This window comes from Petromyzon marinus, chromosome 2, assembly GCF_048934315.1.
Source record: "Petromyzon marinus isolate PM22_M1 ecotype Great Lakes invasive population chromosome 2, UKy_Petmar_22M1.pri1.0, whole genome shotgun sequence".
Classification (NCBI taxonomy): Eukaryota; Metazoa; Chordata; class Hyperoartia; order Petromyzontiformes; family Petromyzontidae; genus Petromyzon; species Petromyzon marinus.
Window position 1 is genome coordinate 9131854 of NC_133668.1, and position 21601 is coordinate 9153454.

The 21601-nt window shown below is 44.3% G+C and overlaps 1 protein-coding gene and 1 long non-coding RNA gene across 9 annotated transcripts; one reads left to right on the forward strand and one right to left on the reverse strand.

Annotated features, from left to right (window-relative positions):
- Positions 1–14: 14 nt before the first annotated feature.
- On the reverse strand, positions 15–5115 carry LOC116948185 (uncharacterized). Of its 3 annotated transcripts, none has more exons than XR_004403763.2 (4): positions 4889–5115; positions 3448–3632; positions 2763–2947; positions 15–1270 (listed from the first exon to the last, which is right to left on the reverse strand). It is a non-coding gene; the product is annotated as an uncharacterized LOC116948185 (long non-coding RNA). The 3 variants fall into 3 exon arrangements; XR_004403764.2 differs by having other exon boundaries at positions 4885–5115; XR_004403766.2 differs by having other exon boundaries at positions 5053–5069.
- Positions 5116–5649: 534 nt separating this feature from the next.
- On the forward strand, positions 5650–21540 carry TBC1D5 (TBC1 domain family member 5). Of its 6 annotated transcripts, none has more exons than XM_032964581.2 (22): positions 5650–5926; positions 8664–8790; positions 8992–9055; positions 9271–9379; positions 9633–9722; positions 9992–10066; positions 10564–10631; positions 10772–10874; positions 11305–11393; positions 11658–11708; positions 11815–11884; positions 12046–12218; positions 12548–12690; positions 14110–14216; positions 14689–14795; positions 15739–15950; positions 16420–16485; positions 17143–17309; positions 17845–17944; positions 18093–18172; positions 19909–20019; positions 20578–21540. In XM_032964581.2, the coding sequence occupies exons 2-22, from the start codon at positions 8682–8684 to the stop codon at positions 20983–20985; spliced, it is 2502 nt and encodes an 833-aa protein (XP_032820472.1). In that variant the 5' UTR covers positions 5650–5926; positions 8664–8681; the 3' UTR covers positions 20986–21540. The 6 variants fall into 6 exon arrangements, with proteins under 6 accessions (XP_032820472.1, XP_032820456.1, XP_032820440.1 ...); XM_032964565.2 differs by having other exon boundaries at positions 8674–8790; positions 15739–15956; XM_032964549.2 differs by having other exon boundaries at positions 5651–5926; positions 15739–15956.
- The last annotated feature ends 61 nt before the right edge of the window (positions 21541–21601 follow it).

Below are 21601 nucleotides of genomic sequence, written 5' to 3' on the forward strand. Positions count from 1 at the left end.
CTCACAAAGCGCAATTATTTTGGTCAGGTTTTATTGCAATAAAACACCAAATCAGCAAGCGAGTTAAAATTGTTTTATTTTGATTTGAAGCTTTTGTGACTGCAGGAATCCATACTCTCTGGTTCTTTCGGTAAAGGCACGTTGATAGGAAAATAAAAGAACGTCAAGTTTTAACTGCTGTAATTTTCACTCACCCACCCGTGCTGTTTTCGTTTACTAATTAAAGCTCCTTGACATGCCAATTTCTCCAGCCCTCACCCGTCCCTGCACGCCACAAACCCTCCACCCCCCCCCCCACCCCCCGTGAACTTCTGCAGCCACGACTCTACAAAACCCCTACCCCCCCCCTGTGCCTATATAAAGCCACAACAGATAATTGTTTCTCACCTGATGACGGATGCTTGTGTTGCGACCAAAACGTCGTGTTCTTTTATTATTTTCCTATAAACGTGATTTTACCGAAAGAACCGAAGATTGTTTTTTTTAATATATATGGACGATATTTATATATGGCGTGTGTGTGAAATCACCTTTATTGTGGTTCATTACTCAGGGCAGTAAAAAATGGTTGCTCTGACTTGCTGCCTCCTGAAGGTGGGAAACCCCCAACAAGTCACACCCAGCATGACATGGGTGATGATGCAAAGAAAATTAAGCACAACAACTAGACAGTATTTTCATACATTTAAAATAGGATGAACGCAAAAAAATGCATAATGGGTAACAACCATTAAACGTGTATACTTTGAGGAACAGTAGGATGGTAACTGGTTCACGGAAGTTGTTTTGGGGACTTTTGTTGGGGTTGTGTTGGTGGTGCACTCTGCATGGAATGTATGGGGACTGCTGTGGTGGCAATGTGCTCTGTGTGTGATGTGTACGAACATTCATGTGGCGAGTGTGCCTCCTGAACAGCAGAAAGAATGTTATATTTTAAACGCCGACTTTCAATTAATGGAAGGGAACGTAGCTCATTGGCAATAAATTGGCCAAACACATCAAATTCATCCTCCTTAAATGGCCTTGCGAAGTAAGTATCCATACTTTTAATGGCCAATTCCATTATCTGACTGTCTGTTTCTCCAAGTTTGTTCTCTTTAACTTTGGGCCTTTGCTTTGGGCCTTGTGGCCTATGAAATGTAAATTCAGGGGTTGAAGTTGGGCTGTTTGGAATCTCTGTGGTGTTTCTAGTTTTGGTTGGTAGTTCAGCTTCATCTTGATCAGACCTCTGTTCCACATCTTGACTGCTCTCGTTGTCGACATATTCCATCTGTACATAAACATGTAATCCATTAAAGTATTAAACTAAGTATATGTTTTCATAATTATATGCTGGCTAGCACACTGGAGAAGTAGCTACACATTCACAACTGTCACACCGTGCTGGAATTTCAACCAACGAATGGTGCCCTGGATGGAAATGTTTTCTTTGTCATCCCACAGGCAATGGTCTAATCTATTGTGTATGGTTGGATGGATAGCAAGTTACACCTATATCTATATTCGTATGCCATGAAATTGCTTCAGTTGATGTGCAGTAGATTTTTCCAATGCCTCTTGAATTTTCAATGTTGATTGAAAAAATGTATTGCATTATCGCTCATACTTGTTGAAAGACTATACGTTTCACCTGCAAAGATATAGGCTTCAATGTCCGCATATGACGGAAGAGTTTCCGTATGTGCAGCCTCTCTGGAACTTTGAACCTCCCTACACCAGAAATGAGGAACCTACAACTTCATGTTATAAGGCTCGATTAGGGTACACTGAGAAATAAGTTAAACATACATACATACAAATGAAACTTACCATTTCAAAATACACAGCAAACTATTTATCCACCACTACAAACGTCTTAACTGCACTGTGTGCTTGCAAACACTTTTTGTAATTTTCTAAGTCAAATACTGTACCTGTCTTTCAACCAGTGTTTTTGTTAAATAATGCATAACCCAACAACATTTATGAGAAATTAATATTTGGCTCTCCATAATTAATGAAAGGTTCCCTACCCTAAACCAAATATGCTGCCAGGCAGTGCCATGTTTGGTGGTGGTCAATTACCCCTTTTATGCACAAATACCCGTTGAAACCTTATGGGGGTCAGGGATTGCCAATGCACAACCAAGAGTTAAAAGTGATTTTGGAAATGACTAGAAACCCCTGCCTACACCAAACCGATCGCTCTTGCTCCTGACACAACCGTCGACTGTCTTGGCTCGTGCACTGCACTGAGCCTCTGCAAAGGCATGTATACATACACATGTCAAGGGCTCAAACAATGACATAACTGACATCAAGTTAGAAAACGAGAGGAGGTAATGGAGTCCACAGATTGGCAGGCTTAAACCGATTAAGATGAAAATGTCTTCTCTTGCAGCAGAGAACATGATATAGATGCAATCTAGATTTGAAGCTTTCGTGACTGGAGGAATTTCATACTCTGGTTCTTTCGGTAAAGTCACGTAGGTATAAAATAAATCACGACGTTTCGATTGCAACACAAGCGTCCATCAGGTGGGAAAACTACAGCAAGAAAAACTATTTTCAGCAAAATTTGTTTTCTTGCTGTGGTTTTTTCACCTGACGATGATTGCTTGTGTTGCAATCAAATGGTCGTGATTTATTTTATTTTATACCTACGTGACTTTACCGAAAGAACCAAAGGATATAGATGCATTTTGCAAGTTTTTTTAATCCGGAGATAATTTAAGTCACCTGGTAGAAAATAAGTGGTCACCATGCGGGATTAAAGTGCTTACCTTCATATTAGAGATGGTCTTCTTACAGCCAACAAAGTTATCCAAGAATTCCAGATGTGGCAACAGCCACCAAGTCTGCCTTGAAGCATCACCCCCGCCATCTCCACTTTGCCTGCTTTTGCCCTCTTTTTTCTTTCTTGAATAGACTGTGCGCAGATTTCGGATTTTTCTGGCGACCTCAATTTCTGTTAAAAAAACAAAAGGATCATTTATACGCCGATCAACTTTAATAATCATTCGCCACGATCGATCCACTGCTGGTTGAAAGCCTCACTAAACCATCAACATCTCTCAAGGTTCTGAAATATAATCTATTTAGCACATGTGCATTTGCCGATTTCACCGTTTTATTTCCACACTAGAGGTATTTTCGGGTGCGTTCCCTCTCCAACGTTAAGCCTGAAGCACAAGCCACCATGCTTCTGGCGATGTCCTGCCCAAGCTCGCAGGTCGATGATTTAACCTGACTTTGTTGGTAAGCATTACTATAACAGTACTAAACCAGCGCATTTGGAACATCCAACAATCATTGCCTGGCGGATTTCACATTTTTCTGTATTCAGGCCCCTGGGTCGTCCAGTCACCAACCTGCGCTGACTAGTGCGGTTAAGCCGAATGACTTTCATCCAGCAGTTAAATAACATTTAATAAAAAATATATATTATGACTACACACGCAGCCTTACTATTAGTTCCAAGTGACTGCGCCATGAACTCCAGAGCTTGTTGTCGTTTCCATTTGTTGTTGTAGTCCGGCAGCATCGTGTCGTAGAGGCAAGGGCTGCCTTTGTACAACTCCACCAGGTCCTCAAGCTTGCGCATCGACCACCAAAACTCATCCCCCATGTCTTCCATGTGTTCTTTTTTCTCTCTAGGTCAGGAATTGTGTAGACAACAAACCGATCCGAGTCAAATCATTTTGGGCCTCAATGTGCTGCCGGGTGTGTGGTACCTCTGTCTGGTATACCGTATATGTGGACACGCAATATCTAACTCACTAACTGGATTCACATTGTATTTACATCGTGCCCGACTGCAATAAATCATGGAAACAATCGTTCAGGTTTTTTTTAAATCCTTCTGCCACAGTCAACCGAATATTTCACAATGTCGTTCTGTCTCCCACATTATTTGTATTTATGACTTATTATTTTCCACTCACAAAATTATCCGCTCCTTCGCTAACAGTACAAATCATACTCATTTATATCACACGCTTAAAGTGATAAACATTTAGCTGCTCAACGCGCAGATACTTCACTGTCAATCATCACTGCCTTGGAAAAAAATGATTGGGGTGACAATAACCTGGTCCCATTCAACGAAAAAAAGTAATTAATAACTGTATCACGTAAGGCTGGAAATGTAACAATATTCTTGAGTCATGGTAAACCTATTAATCTGCTTGGTTGGCACAACAATCATATCTGACCGGTCATGGAAAGGCCATACAGGTAGTACGAGTAATCCGGTCAAGTAGGCATCAACTCATCTTTTCTTTCCCGTGCGCAAAGCACGTGTAATAATTACTACTACTTTACAAAGCACACATTCACTGAAGTTGTCATAGCCGGGATGGAGCACCCAGTTCTTAGCTCGCTGCACGTGATGTCATTGTGAGTAGAGCAGGCAGGGTGACTGATCCAGCACCGATGGGGTGCCACTCGCCAAATCAGTCGCGCGCACTTTTTACTCTTTAAACGCTACTGCCGCGGTTACCGGTTCCGTGAATGTGTTCTGGTTGATGCCGCCACCGTGTGTGGAGGACTTGCGTCTACAAGACACGGGGTTTCGACTCGCTCACACCGAGTTCAGCTCCCACCACACCTTGTGCCGCTTCCATTTCCACTTTTAGAATTCCCTCCCATCGTCTCTTTAACCCAAAAAAGTTGCCACATTCACATGCGGCCATCTCAACAAGCTTATGAACTCGTGTACGACGCTAATTGTGCTTGTTTGTTGCTGGCCCCTTGACGTTTCCGACAAATGTGTTTTTTTTCCTTTGTGCTGCTCAGCAGCAGTGAATTTTAAAACAACACGTAACACAATATACTAATAGCTGCGTACACATCTCGGGATAAGTCTAGCGGTGGCGGACACAGTGTGTGGGCACCCCCGCGTACCCACTTCCGTCTGAGACGTCTGACCAGCGTGGAAGAGTGAGGCCAAAGACCTTCTTGTTGAGGAGGGGGGGGGCTCTCGTTATAGCCACTCTTCTCCCTCTTAGTGACGAAGGACCCCCCCCCCCACCACCACCTGCCAAGCCGCGACGGGGGAGCGGCGCCTTTCACCTTCGGTCGCCTACGGCCCCCACGCGCCACCGACCCCACGGAAATCGCGCGCACGTGACACGGTTTCCGCGCACGTGACCGGCAGCGCACGTGACCCGTCACCCCCAAACACCCCCCCCCCGCCCGCCAACACCAAAGACAAAGCTCCCCTCCCCCCCCAGTGTAGCCTTGACAGACGCGTACGGGCAAGTGCCGTTAGCGTGTAAGCGCCGATATGAAGGGCGGAACGGCACACGAAGTGGGGTGCGTGGCCGAGAAACACGCCCGACCGCCTTTGTCTTCCCCCAAGTGGCGATGTTTACTGCACATCACACCGGGTACTCATTTGAGGCCGAGTCGACCTAGGGGAGGCGCGGGACCGGGTTCAAGATAATCGTCACTGGTGTTGGTCGTGAGCGGGAATCGAACTCAGGTCGTCAGGTTCGTAGCGCGGCGCGCCAACGACGACGCCCCCACCTACACCCCCCCCACACACACCCCACCTACACCCCCCCCACACACACCCCGCACAGCTGATGCGCAGCGCCACGCCCCCCTCCATCTCATTTAAATGAGGGTCAGAAACGCGCGCGGCCGCTTTTGATTGGCTCGCCGCGTCAATGTAAAACGTCACGTTGTTAAACTCCGAGCCAATAGGACGCGGCACGCGCGTCTATCCGCTCTGGAAATTATAAAGCGGCGGTGGGGAAGAGTTGGAGCGGGGCTGGTCGGCCTGTTCGCGCCGACACCGTCGATGCCACCGGCCCCACCGGCCCCTCCGGCCCCTCTCCCTCTTTGCGTCCCTTACGCTCCCCTGCACTGATCCGCCCGGCCTCGGGAAAACGGCGTCACCGGTCGCCGCGAGCGAGAGACATCGGAAGAGCGGCTCTGCGAGGTAGGCCTATTGACGGGCCCCCCTGACTTACCTGGAAGTTCCGCCGGCGAGGGGGCCGCCTCCGTTCGCGGAACAAGGGCGGACGCTGCCCCACCCGCGCCGCCAACCGCTTTGCGTTGGTCGCTGCCGCTGCAGAACTGGAGTGCTTCACCGCGTTGCATCGGTACCGTTCCTTAAAATGAACGCAAATACAGCTTAATGGGAAGGCAGTCGGTAATCTTGGTTAGACTGCCCCCAATATAGAAACATGAAGTTGTCATTATGATGTAGACGCAACCCCAGGCGTAGCCTCTTGTAGAGACGCGCGCCGTTTGCTCCGTATAAGTGACTGCACAATACGAGTTTGAAGGGTTTTTTTTAAGTGGGAAGGTTACTTTTAAAGATAACAAGGCTTCCAATTCGTATTGGTGAGCCCGCAAATTATCAGAATCGAGACGCTTCGATTTTGGAAGATTAAGGACGACTAATTCTAGTCTGAGTCTTTCGGTAAAGTCACGTAGATAGAAAATAATACAAATACCGAAAACCAAAGAATATGAATTCCTGCAGTCACGAAAGTTTAAAGTAAAAATTTAGACGACTAATTAAATGAATCTCTTACATTAAACAGGATTAAAGCTGCCCCCCCGATGTCAACGCTAGTTTAAAGACCCGAAATTACATTTTTGGTTAGGGCAAATTAGTTTGCCGGTTTCAGTTTTTACCCTCTGTAATTGCGCAGTGTTTTCCGTGGTTTGGCCAGGCCGTTCCGTCTATGGCCTTGTCAAGTGGCCATGTATACATGTTCAGTCGTTATATTAACTCTTGGATTGATGCCGCCCCCATATGTATGCAATTGTCATTAAAATAGATCCGTTGGGTTGCAACTGCGGTCACGTAGTTCCATCTTGCAGTCCTAAGTTTGCGAGTTCATATCCCGTTTAGGGGTTAACTAAACTCGCTCTCTCTCTCTGGGGTAGATGTAATAGGAGTATCTTTTTGTGGGAGTCAACAGTGGTTAATCCTTTTGAAGGGACTGGCCCTCATGTGATAGCACCGCGGGCTCAGCCACGCGTGCCAACTTTGATGAGCGACACCGGTTGAGCAGCAGAGAGACGCGATGCATTCGTCTGCTGACATGACGCCAGCAGCACAAATTGCGTTAAATTGGGGTAAAAGTCTATTTAAAAAAAACCATCTGAGCTCGCGTTGTTTGCACCGAGATGATATTTTCCACAATTCATTGACTCCAAGTAAATCAGCCCTTGGGCATGTGAGACGTAAAATGTAAAGTGTATGCGACACTTTATTGATCCGCAAAACGGGTTTATGTTAATAGTAATGCAACTAAGTGATTTAAAGATGCGTGCTGACTGCATAATACAGTATAGAGAATACTTAATTTTATTTTACCGTATATCATTGTCCGTTTGCACTGGGAAAATATCTTTTAAATATTTCCCAAGGAGTGGTGTAAACTAGTAAACATGTTTTATGGTGTCCGAAATTCACAACAAATCCACCAAGTCATCTTCCACCTGGCATGAACTGAATTAAAGTGATTCCTCTGTTAAGTAAATGTGATTCAATAGCACCTGGATTTAAATACTACATTTATGTTTAAATTATTTCGCACCATACATAGCCAACCGTGCTAATCGGAGGTGTATAGTATCAACAGTAAAGTATACAAAAGGAATATTGTAATAACAAGTTGCGGCCTTTTGTCATTCCACTATTAAATGAAGGCCTTTGAACACCGTGTTGGCCCACGAATGATGTTTCACCTTGCATGGCACGCTGACCAGTGCAGGTTGCGTGAAGTGCGTTGGGACCCAGGGCCGGTTCCATTATCACTTGCCACTGACGCTATGCATGGCCAGAAATCAAACTCCGATTACTTCAAAGTGCAATGCACCTGCCACTGCGCTGCGATTACACCCCAACCTTAATGCAGTTTATTGTAAATACATCAATAAGGAAGACCATGTATATCAGAGATTAATATTTGAGTCATGTATTTTTCATGCAAAGTTCTTTTATCAAGGCACAGTTGCATTATGTTCCTGCTGAAGTAATGAAACAACTTGTACAGTGCCTATTTAAGCTGAAGTGTTATTGTATAACTTGCTACCCCAGCATTGATTTATGATGTTCTTAAACTACAGAAGTGAGTGATCTTGTCTCTTGGGACTGCTCCATAGCTCTTAGTGAGGCTTAATTTCATACTTCAGTGCAAACCCATTCTACCCTTCATCTATGCGTACATATATTCGAATACATGCTATTTCTTGGCAGTATTTAAGGATTTCAAATAATGCCTTTGGCGATAAACGTGCTATTTAAATAATTTACATACGTTTTTTCAAAATATGCACCGTTTGGGATATAACAAAATTGTGTTAAAGATATGCTTCATTGTTGAAATGTTTCTCATTTATGTTTTTCGTTTACAACGTCTTATGATTATACATTATAATTATGTTTTAACTTCCAATACATTGCTTGTATATGCACAATCATATTATACAATAATTTTAATGAAAGACAGTGCACACGTTTTTGTGACCAATGGCTTACCTTTAAATGTAGCTTAATCTAAGAATGTTTTTTTTTAAATAAAGAGGGCTCAATCATGTGGTCACAGGCTGGTCATGTTGCTTTGTGAAACTTGAGCTACGCAGTTTGTGTGCCCATGCTGCCTGGCTGTGCTTAGCACTACAGCAATAACTGCCTCTTAAAATCTCCTCACCATCAGCTGTGTGCAGTTGCAGAAATGCAGAGCAGGGACAATGGAGGTTCCTCTTGCGAGGCGAGGCATACGCAACCTGAATATGGCGAGTGGAGCAGTGAACAGTCCTGGCACCCCCTGCAATCCGAGAGAGGTAGGTGTCGGACTAAAAGTGAAGCAAACTGCGCGCACTTACTGTGTTATTTGAATATTTAACATTCAACGTTAAAACTTTACGCCCGAGTGACTTTTTATTTCTCATTTTAAATATAAGGTACTCTTTTATATATATTTGATACAATGGCTTACTACTGGCTGGAATTAGTTGAATGTTTTGAATGTGCATCATCATCAGGAGAAGAAGTGGGTGGACCGTGCCTGGAATCTGATGTTGAGAACAACACTGCCGATTCATACAGGTGCATAAAAAAATCTACCTTTTGGTTACATACCGCATCTAAGTGTTCATGCTTTTATATAATGTTTAACTTGAGATGGTCATGATTAATACTGTGCTGTGCAAAACTGCGTGATACATGGTAACCTTGCAAGGTGTACTGGTGGACGATGTGCGGAGTCTGTTTGAGTGATATTGAAATGCCTGTTTGCTGTCATGCTCTGCTGGCACTGGTAGGCAGGAGTGGGTGAGGATGTTTGACGACCAGGAGCATGTTTCTCGAGTGCGGCAGCGTGGCATGAAGGGCCAGCTGAGAAGCAGCCGATTCCGTAGCGTGTGCTGGAAGGTACGAGCATACACCAAGCAAGCGTGTGCATGCACACACACAGCTGTGCTCCGTCCCAGTTAAATATATTCATTTATTATGTTTTTGATTATTTTCCATTTCCCGCACCACGGCCCTGTTGATGCATTGTAGTTACCGTGCGTTTTGTAAAGCTCTTTGAGACACGGCTGCATTGTTAGTGTATGTTCGTTTTTGATGGCATGAGGCAACTGGTTTCCGAATCTTGTTGTGGAACGAGTTTGTCTTTCTGCAGATGTTCCTGAAGTGCTTGCCGGAGGACAGAGAGTTGTGGGTGAAGATAACTGAGGAACTGAGGCAGCAGTACGACCAAATCAAGCTCATGGTGGGAATTCATGGTTCCCTGCACAGCATGGCACTGATACTTTAGCCGTACTTGTTCCATAATCAATCGAATGCATGTGACGTGATTTCAGAGTGGAGTGCTTTTTTTAGTCTGTCATTGGTGTTCCTCACACACAGACTAAACAAACCACAACGGAATGCCCATATACATTTCAGATAATAGCTATGCATTAGTGGACTAAATACATCTCATTGTATTGATCCCTATTGATTTTTTACATACTGCTGCCATTGTCTGCGTGTGTACAGCACATCACAAACCCCAGGAAGGAGGCAGGAGAGAAAGACTTGAACATCAACAACCCTCTATCACAAGCAGAAGAGGTATTCAAAGACCAATTTACAACCATCTATTAGGCACCACTGGTAATATCCTCTGCTGGTTCAGAGTTAAAGTGCATTTAGTAATGGTATTGTTTCTATCACCCTTCCTCTCTTCATCATGCATAACATAAGTGTGGAATGAAATTAACACGTATAATTTTCAGCCCGATGAAATCCACTGCTGTCGGTCATGAGAATTGTTAGACCATACTTTACCACGCTGTTCAGTGTGGTTTGGTGAAACGGTGGTGACATGGAGCGATTCAGATACCACTCACTACTGATGTTTGCCATGATCAACACTCAAACTCGGGTCAACAACTGTATTGTACTCTGCATTGCGGCACCGCTCCCCTTAGTTAATCACCCACAGCCACATGAAGCTTTAATGTTTCATGCAATACAAAGCCTCTACCCGGAGTAATACACTTTTGTTGCACCCAACTATAAACGTGAAAACAGCCACTAACTTATCTGCTATATAATGCCTCTTGCAGAGTCCCTGGAACCGGTTTTTCCAGGACAAGGAACTGCGTGCAGTTATTGAGCAAGATGTAACTCGCACGTGAGTCTGGTTGGCATTATTATTCTTACCCATCTGCCTCCATATAAAAAAAGTGTTTTCATTGCTGGCACATGCGCACCATTTGCTTAACATTTTGCAGTCCACAGATTTGAAGGCAATCTGATTCATGCAACTTGCAGGTTTCCCGAGATCCAGTACTTCCAAGAGGAGCGGGTGCAGGAACTTCTTACAGATATCCTCTTCTGTTTTGCCCGTGAGAACGAGCATCTGCTGTACAGACAGGTGTGCCATAGCCACCACTCATAACATTTTAGACACTTAACTGCTTTGACAGCAACATATGATGCCAGATTATTAGAAAAACGTGTCATGCTTACAAGTATGCCAGTCCTGCCCCATAGCTGCCCAAAAAGGGGACTTCTCTGGCCAAACCTGTGTGGAGCTGACATCAAGACTGGCATTTAATCCAAATCTTTTTGTAGGTGTTGTATGGCTTGATTTCCTTGTTACTGTAAAGATAATGTGCATGTGGGGCGATACGTTTTATCACTGTAAACCCTGTCTTTGCAATGTGATTTACAACTGTGGTCAATAAAGCTTTTAATGTACGCATTTATAGTTCACACCTGTTAGGGTGTGATATAATCCATTCCCAAGTGTGAAACGTTGCTGTGAATGTACATTGCAGCGAAGTGGTGTTGTCTGTGCACAGGGCATGCATGAGCTGCTGGCACCCATAGTGTTTGTGCTGCACTGCGACTACCAGGCTTTCCTGCACGCCACCGAGCTCTCCCAGGCCACGTGAGTTACTGTAGTGCTGAGCCACGAAAAACAAACCTTGTGTGTGCGGTTGAGGCATTGGGATAGCGCTTGGTGAATTTATTTACTTTCTTGCACCTGTTTTTTATAATTATGAATCGTGTTATTGCTATCGATCATGGCTACTTATCAGGGACGCAATTATTTGTGATGTGCAGTTGTATCAAGAGTAAATTTTGATAGGGATGTATTTTTTTATGTTAAATTTAAAGAATACCGTTCCTAACCACACAATTCTCTCTGCAGCAACGAGATGAGAACCATCTTGAACCCGGAGTACTTGGAGCATGATGCTTAGTGAGTGCTTCATTCAAATGTTTATAATAATAAAAAAACAATGTCATGATATCCAAATTTTGCAGCACTGCCAAGACTAAGGTTTTTTTAAATTTTGTTCCTTCAGTGCCTTGTTCTCACAACTAATGGAGACGGCAGAACCCTGGTTTTCCAACTCCGAGCGGAAGAAATACATGGTAAGATGACGACCCCACGAACCTCGCCAAAGGGTTTTTATTTTGAAATGTACGTGATATATTCTACAATGTCAAGTCTAGCACCGTGTTTTCCACTATACAGGTGGAAAAGTACATTGTGAATCGATGTGTGGTGCATGATGTCACCCTGTGCTTTACAGGGTCGTGACCCAACTGTGAACGCCGTCCCGTTTGCGCGGCCGCAAGACAACAGCCCCTCCATTGCCATCATCACCAAGCTCAACCGTATCAACGACCAAGTGCTCAAGCAGCATGACACAGAGCTCTACATGCACCTGTTGCGCCTAGAGATCGCACCGCAAATCTACGGCATGTGGGTGTCACCACGTGCTGCGTGCCTTTGCTGTAGTTTTATGCAATATTAATGCCATACAAATATTTACTTTCTGTTGCTCTTAATGAGGATCACGTTTGCTCACTTCAAGTAGCATACTTGAGAGAGCTATTTTAAATTGGCCTGTGTCTGTAATAGTAGGGACTCTTCTGAGAAGTGGAATAACACATGTAAAGTGTTTATCATAGATAGACCCGTCTTAATGTTTTTGGATAAGTTGCGTAGTGTTGCAGCGTTATTTATAACTGTGAAGCCTCTGGTTGACACGTCCGTGCCAATACTGTGTGAATGCCGACTGCCTGCCTTAGCCGGTGGGTACGCCTTCTGTTCGGACGCGAGTTCCCCCTGCAAGACCTATTGGCGCTGTGGGACGCCATCTTCGCTGACAGTTCCAACCTCTCGCTTGTCGACTACATGTTCGTTGCCATGCTGCAGAACATCCGTGACCCACGTGAGACCGGCTGCCACCACAAATGCACACTCATCTGTCTAGAGTATAGCAGAGAAGCTGGGATGGATTGCACTTGCATCGCTTGATAATTTTGATGGCTTTGATGGTTATTGGCACTCCTGAAAGGAATCCTCGTGAGGTTGGGTTCCATTTCAAGGCATGCTCATCTGTATCTGTTAGTAAAGGGATTCCCAACTGGTGTTCAGGGATCACTGTGGTCATATTTGTCGTATTACGTGGTCTCCATAAGGCTCACCCTAAGCAGCCTGTTAGGGATCTGTCGGTGGCTTTGATTTGGCTTCAACTACTTTTATTTCCATATACAACACAAGCTCTCTTATCCGGCATCCATGGGGAATGGAGGGTTCCGGTTAATCAAATATGCTGGTTATCTGAGAGTTGTACTTATGGTTGACCAAATTTTCCAAGCACATAAAACTTTTCAAGACAGAAACTATGGCCTACATTTTAACTATGATATAAGAAATAACATACCCTTTTACAGAAGTACTGACCAGTCAGTTGTAGAGGATTCTAAGGTAATTGTAGAGAAGCGGTGGGGGCTCGATTAGAATACAGTACCGTGTTTTCCCGCATATAACCCGCGGGGTACACCACTTTTTACAAACAAAACAAGACTCTGCGGGGTATATGGAGGTGCAGGCTATCTGAAATTTGTTTTACACAAAACGCTATTTTTGCAGGGTATATGTGTCTGCGGGTTGTATGCGGGCTATATGCGGGAAAATATGGTATACAGAAGTACAGTACTCTAAGTACAGACTGCCACGAGCGCCACCACTGGGCAGCATCCTGAAGCTTCCGTAATCAACAGATGGATGATAATTGCGTGGCAAGATACCGGATGACATCACAATTTTTCCGGATACGTGAAGGAAGATTTGTAATTGCCGTATATGGTAGATACCAGATTAATAGAGCATTCTGGATGCTATAAATAAGTCGTACACAGTAAAGGGGTGAAATAAGCAATATCTCATTTGTATTTGTCCCTCCACGTGAAAATAAAAGTATTTTTTTAATTTCATGTCTAGTACAAGACCCTCTGGGAGTGCATTATCCCAGCAGCATTCATTTAACACAAGCAAACTCTGGACCGGTTTTAACATATATCAGAGCCAGGCTTGCTTGAACCAATGCTGTTGAACTGCCAGATGTTAAGATATGCAATAGGTTGCATTCATTTCAATAGTCGTTTGAAGGATCTTTAATCCACAGAAGCTTGACAATCTGATGTGCCTGTACAACAACCATGTAATGGGCCTATTGGTCATAATAGGCATCCGCAATGAATTCCTGTTTTAACGACCTAAGTGGGATACAAATGTAGATCTTCTTTTCTCTTTGGTGTGTGTACCTGTGTGTGTGCATGCGTCTGCACGCATGTGCTTGCTCCAGTGCTGTCGAGTAACTACCAGACGTGCCTGGGACTGCTCATGCATTACCCTCCCAGTGGAGATCTCCATCATCTGGTGCAAAAAGCACTCTTCCTTCGTGACCCCAAGGTGCTAATTCATACACTTGAAATAACACAGGACCAGATGGGGCAACACATTTTCTTGCTGCAGTTTATTCTTATACATACTTAACACTTTCGTCTAAAATAATTGGTGGTTGTCAAATCAATATTAATTCATAGATATATGATCTCTAGTCCTGAACAGTTTCTTATGGTGAAGCAAAGGGCACTGGTTGACAAAATACTCCGGGTCTACACAGTTCTACACTTATACAACCGACACGTCATCCAACATAATGGGTTTTTCACTGTCTTTAATTTAAATTTCATATAAACGTATTGGAGGTCATATTTTTGAATGTCCTTAAAAGGTTCCATGGTGTCCATCATACTTTGTTCTGTTATGCCATAATTTGACATGTAGTATTTTCATTCATCCATGAAGTAAGGTTTGTATTGAAGTTTGCAGCCATCCTTGCTGATTAAACTGTTACAGAAGCTGTTTAAAAAAAAGTCAGTTTTGTGTTTTACAGAACAATCCAAGGCCCAACAATTACAAGTTCTCGGGCACTGTGGAGACTCCCAAGGCATCTGCGATTGTGCGGCACACCGAACATGCTGCCAGGTAAGGCTCCCTTACATTTGGTTATAAATATATACGCACGTTCAGATTACATACCTTTGTTAATCATCATCTGGATGGTTTGTATTAAATTTTTAAGCATACATGTTTATTTCATAAAAGATGTGAGTGAAGAACATGACAAATAAATCATTAAGCAAAACATATGAGTGATGATGAGATGGATGGGTTAATCACCGAGGCTATTCCCAGAAACTTTAGAAGATATATTACGTGAAAATGTATTCAGAAATAAATTTACGACTATAATGAGCCAACAATGTCTGTGAACCGCGTGTGACGTCACTCAACGGTGGCCAGCTCCCCTCATTAATAATCATGAAGAGGTGACGTCTTCCAAATGGATTCCCCCCCCCCCCCGCCATTAATATTAATTAGCGGTTGACATCACTCCACATGGGGGGGGGAGGGGGGTGAGGCGCCTCCTCCCCCCTCCTCAGCGTTAACTTACAACCCTCACTACAAATGCAGAACCCTCACGTCACGTGATCTCCGTAACGCTGTGGAGACATCGAAGTAAAAAGGACGTCGTGATGAACAAAGGATTATAACCTTTAAATGAAATAAGTCTGTCACCACAGCCTTACAAATTGCACACGAATTGATACAATGAACATCACGTCGCGGTCTGCTTTTTGCTTGCAAGTTTCAGATTTACTGAAATACATCTGTCCTTGGATGGGCAAAAGGCTAGTTCATAAATATATACGGAGAACTGATTAAGCATCTTGGATTTCTGACGACAGTGATTTAAAGTACAAAAAAATTGATTAAACTATTGGAAGTGATTTTAGAACTTAACAATGAGAGCCAAAAGTAGGGTTCAAGATAAATGAGAACTACCCTATTCTGACGAAGCAATCGGATGCTTTGACCTGATTTTTTTTGTATTCCTGTGATGCTTGCATTGCAATAACATGCACAGGCAGACACAGCAACGGCCAGCCGTCAACATAAACAAAGTCTCTGCGGGACTGCTCAACTTGACGCGCAAACTCATAGGCCCTCCGGCATCGGGACAGGCCACCAGCGTTGTGCCACGAGCACGCCTGATGACGGACACTTACGTGCACGTGCACCAGCAGCAGGAGCAGCAGCAGCGCATACTGAAATCTGAGAGCGTGCCTTCACACCTCAGTAAGGGTCAGTATATCCGTGCTTGCTTTGCATTCTTCTGAAAGTGGTGCCTGAACGCCACAACAACAAAAAAACACGGCAGTGAGTTTGGTAGAAAAAACGCACCCAAGGTAACGCGTAGAATTTGATTGTCTTCTTCGTAACAGCGACTTCAAGTTAACTTCTCAGGGAAAAGTTATAACTGGTCAAAACAAAAATTCCCTTGAGTAATCCATCAATTTTTACATTGATATTATACCAAACAGCTCAGGCATTATTCTTGCACCAATTCTGCTATTTCATAACATATAATTTCCCCTTAACTCCACTTGGAATTTTGTGCATGTTTCCACGTTACATCCGGGCTGTCGTGGGATTATTTATACGTGGGAGAATGTCTTTACCTTCTCAATAAAATGACCTCTCTCGAAGTTTTGCTTGGGGCCCCCGATGGGTGACGTCTGCAGCTGTGTGTGCTCTGTGCTGACAGGGAAGGTCGAGGCAGGCAATGGGGAAAAGGCTCCTTTGCCTGCCGACAGCATGCCTGGTGGCACAGGTAACTGGCGTTGCCACGTTTGTGTCCTGCACGTGTTCATTTGTCAACCCCTGTCTTTCCCAGTGTGATTGTGTAATGCGTCTGTAGCTTGGGATGCTGGTGCCCAATGTTGCTTGCTTGTTCTGTGATCTCTCCAGTCTCGTTTGTCGCCGTTCGGCACTTAAGAGAGTTGTTTGAGAGGTCATTTGGTCAAACGTTGCTGTCGAATGCACTTTTACTTTACTGATTGATGTTTACCAATTGTGCCCACATTTAACCCTCCTGAATTAACTTGCCATTTTACACAAATTCAAACTTAGTATAACATGGTGAATCTGTTAAAAAGTTCAGTTATAACCAGTTTGCACAGTAAACCGAGGTACATTGGCAGTGTATCATAATGAAAATTATGGCATTCAGGAAATGTAGACTTAACTCATTTTATAGTCCTCAGAGGCAGTGCGATTGTCAAATATATGTTAGCTTACCTTGTTTAGTCTACAGTGGATCATGTTCCTGTACCCTTGACAGTGACCTAAAGCTAGTATATAAATAAAACAAGAGACTGCATTGGTGTACGGGCACGAATCGGAAGCATGTAGAAACGTCAGTTTTCTGATGTGCACCGTGGAGCGGCATTGGTACCATGGTTGTGATGCAGCTGTGTGGGGCATGCAGGCCTGGGATGGGGTGAGGGCAGCTCGTCCCCAAGCACAGAAAGTCTGTCCCGTGAGGAGCCGAGGCCATTGCCATCCTCGCCGGCCGGTACCCGTGGGAAGGCGCTGTTCGGTAGCGGTAGCACACTTCCTCGGCCTCGCAGCGTCAGCAAGACTCGCAGGGAACTGGTGCGTACTCTTGGCTCACTATGGGACCCCAAACATCCAATCCACGTGTGTTTCAATAAATGATGATCTGGTGATTTGGTAGTATGTGCCATGGAAGGGAGATGGTTGCTTTCATTTAAATGTGAATAGTTTATTTTATGCTTGAATCCTTTTGAGTCAGGTATATAATTTAAGGTAACATTTCCCAGATCAGGGAACGGAGACATGTTGACAATTAAGTAAATGGCCTTTGGTAAAATACATCACTTGAAAGAATGATGGCCGGTGGACAAGTTGGTGATGGAATGGAAGTCAAAAGGATAATGACAACCCCAGAGATGGAGCAATGAGATGAGGTCAGTTCTTGCTGCAATAAAATGAATCGTAGCAGCACTGGACCTTGTGGGATTGCCTTGGCATGGGGAGGCCTTTATCCAACAGTGGATAGATGATGGCCAATGCTGGTGTCCTTTTGTTAAGGTTCTCTACATTTTCTTCATTGGCTCTTAATATGGGTGTTGTGTGTGGGAATTGACAAATGCGTGTGTGTGAACAGGAGGAAGACCTGCAAAGCCAAATATCACTTCTGCAGGCCAAGCTGATGGAAATGCAGGGCATGTGCCATTACTGCGCAGAGAAATTGGACCAGCACCTGGGTTGCGTTTCACAGTGCAGTTTTTTACGCTTCAGCTTTCACTCATGACTCTTACTTGGACATCTGCACAAGTGTGTGTTTGCATGTGTGCAGAGTTGCAGCTAAAACAATTATTGGTCATTTGTATGTGCTTGTGTTGCATGGTGTAGCCAAAATCCAGGAGGACATTCTGCAAGAGAACCTGCAGAGAGAAGATGAGATCCTGGTGTCCCTGGCTGGCATCAAACAGGTAGTAAAGGATTCATATTTCAGCCCTATTCGACTGACTGCACGTAGGACTTTGTCACTAGTTATTGCTTAACTAGCCTTTTGCCCGTCCAAGGACGGGTGTATTGCAGTAAATCTGAAACTTGCAAGCAAAAAGCAGACGGTTACGTGATATTAATTGCATTAATGCGTATGCAATTTATAAGAACGCGGTAACACAGACCTATTTTATTTTATAGTTATAAGCTCTTGTTCATCATGACGTCCTTTTTACTTTGATGTCTCAATAGCGTTACGGAGATCGCGTGACGACGGCGGTTCTGCCTTTGCCGTGAGGATTGTAAGTTGACGCCGAGGAGGGGGGAGGAGGTGCCTCGGCCCCCAATGTGGAGTAACCATTTAGAGGACGTCACCTGCTCATGAATATTAATGAAGGGGGGGGCTGGTCGATGTGGAGTGACGTCACGAGCGTTAAGGACAGACATTCCTGGGTGATTATAGTTGGTATTCGCCCTCCTTCCACCCGGTCACCATAGACCACAAAGGCAAACTATGAATTGAGTGGGAATGTAACAAGAAACCAATGAGTACAGATAAAATGCTCACCGATTGCGACTTTACAAACCACTTGTTAGTAAAGCGGAAGAAGTAGCAATTATGTAACTGCTGCACGCACAGTAACACCAGCATTAGGTCCAGTTGATGATGCTTTATCTGCCAGGAACTGCCGTACATCCCACTGTTACATCTTTGCTAGACACCTCGCAAGTTGCAATACAAGTGTAGTGGGTCCCACGGAGGCAGACACTTGTAACTTGGAGGCAACACGTTTATTATACATCCCAACAGGGTAACTACATAAACACTCGGGATAACTGTGGTAACTATCACGGAGCTAGACCTCAACAAGGTCACTATATAAACGGGTCAGGTCAGTAAAGTACTGCCTGACCCACGATGTCGCATGTGACGAGTGAAGACCGAAGAGCGTAGCACGGTAGGTTGATTCCAGAAAACAGCCAAAAACGCTTCCGGGACTGCCCCTTTATCCTCCCGAGCATGGCCTCGCTCCACCCTTGGCCATGCCCCCTTCGGGATCTTCCCAGAAGGTTCTGGGACTTTACATCACCTATCCCTTTGGTCCCCTACTGCCCCCCCCCCGCCCTTATCCTCTGCAGGTCACGTGCCCTCTTGGGTTCACCTCGACTGTCATGTATGCCATTCGTACTCTGGTGACAGAGGCCCTAAGACGCAGTTACACTCTTCTCTCAGTAGCTGGAACGCCATAGTAACTCAATATATACGTCACTACACAAGCATTAAATCTGCACTCATTGGTAACAATTATCTTGTCACATTCCTGCTCTTAATTCGTTTGGTGACTTAAACCTCGAGGTTTATTCCTATCTAGGAGTTTCTGAATTTGAGTGTCCTGGGAACTATTACAGTCATAATGTAATTTTCATGTGGGGGCTGTTGCTGGTGGGCAGCAGAGAGCAGGGCAGAAAAGTCCATTGCTTTACTTCCAGGCTCATATTTAAAACCCTCCTGCCTTCAGCCCGCACTAAGTGTTGAATATGATCCAATAACCCCACGTCCTGCATTGCATGAGGAAACCCTAATCCAGCAGAAGATTTGACCACGTTAAGTTATTCACTGCCATACATTCAATCGAATTTTCATGCATAATGTATGTTTTCATTGACAAAGTTTGCTGGTATAAACCCCTGCTGTTTGTTGTTGGACCTGTGTGAACAGATTAAGGACATCCTGAAGGGGACTCTCAGGTTTAACCAGAGCCAGCTCGAGTCTGGGGACAATGAGGAAATCTCCATCACTGACAACCACTACCAACCAGATGGCAGCCAGGTTACTTGCACACCCCCTTGTGTCTGCCGTTGCACTGTTCGGTGTTAAGGCCTCGTTGGATGGGATTTGGTGGTGGGTAAGGCAAGTGTAATGTCCTTCCTGAGTCTTGGTGCTCAGCCTCTGTTCCATTGTCTGTTCTGGGTAACCACGTTTGCAGGTAGAAGATATTCTTAAAACGTAGGTTTTGGATCGGACAGTAGTATCCTTGATTTTGCATCTGATGTTCTCCGAACAAGAGTTGTCAAAGATATTGGATTTTCTTAACTGTAGAATGCATCACAATGTTGCCAATACATGGATTTTGGATATGGGTTTTAATGTTATAATTAACTTTTTTGCCTCAACTAACACATTGTTTTGACGTTAGTGGACTGCCAAAGGGCCGTATATAATTACCATAGACTTCAGCACCATTAATATATTTAAAGTATGTGTAAACCTTGTTCAAATATGGCTACCAAAAGCACCCTTTTTGACATCTAATATACTCAATTTGCACTTCGTGTGTGCCTGTCGTGGCACATTTGTCTTTAAATGTATTTTCATGCATTGTTCCAGGCTGCAGGGCCTGGCAGTAAAGTGGCCAAGGTCTCAGTGCCACACAGAACAGCCGAGGATCCTTCACTCGGCCTTCAGAGCCCTCGTCCCATCCGGCAGAACCTGCCCATGGACAACCCACTCATGGAAATCCGACACGCTCGCAAAAGCACCCTGCAGGAAATTGCACACGGTGTCGAATGTAGTGATGAAGGCGGGCATGCCGCCCTGTCAAGTGATGGAGGCAATGGCAGCAGCATGCAGAAGCATCCCTTAGCTGAAAGCCAACACCCATTGGGAGATGACCAAACCCTGCAGGGTGAAGACCACCACACTGCTGGGCCTGTCCGCTCGCTCATCAGCCCAGATGAAGAGAGTGGCAGCAACACGAGCCGAGACTTTCTCATTGTGAGCCCATTGGACCTATAATCGGCCACTGACCTTGCCACATTTTCAGTTTTGGGTCGCTTTGTGTCCTTGGCTGCAGCATTATAATGCATTGGCTTGTCACACCAAGTTTGAAGAGGTTGTTGTGTTGTGTGCAACCGTGCATTTGCCTTAAGTGTTGCATAATGCAAATATTTTATATTTTTAATTGCCGGTTCTTTTGTTGTACAAGTTCTCTGCTGTCAACCATGATTGCATCTGCTGACTTTGCCATACCATGTGCTGAATGTTAGGAGTGCATCATTTTAGTGATTTACCATGTAATATGCATATAGTAATTGGGTGAAAAGTGATATTGTCCTTGGGTGCTCTGGCTGGTGCTTACACAACTGTAGTATTAGACTTTTGCTGCACTAATAGAATTCCACTGCCACTTTGCTATAATTTTTGATACTAACCTTTTTTGGCATGGAATACTTGTACGACAATAGTTGCTGTAATATAATTAAACCTGCTGCTCTTGTACATTTTGGACACTTAATCAGCAATGCATTTGATATCACGGTTACTATTGAAAAATAAAAATGTACCTTCCCATATGGTTTTTAAGTGACTCATGATCAACATGAATCTCAAAAGACGTTATCAGCAGACAAAT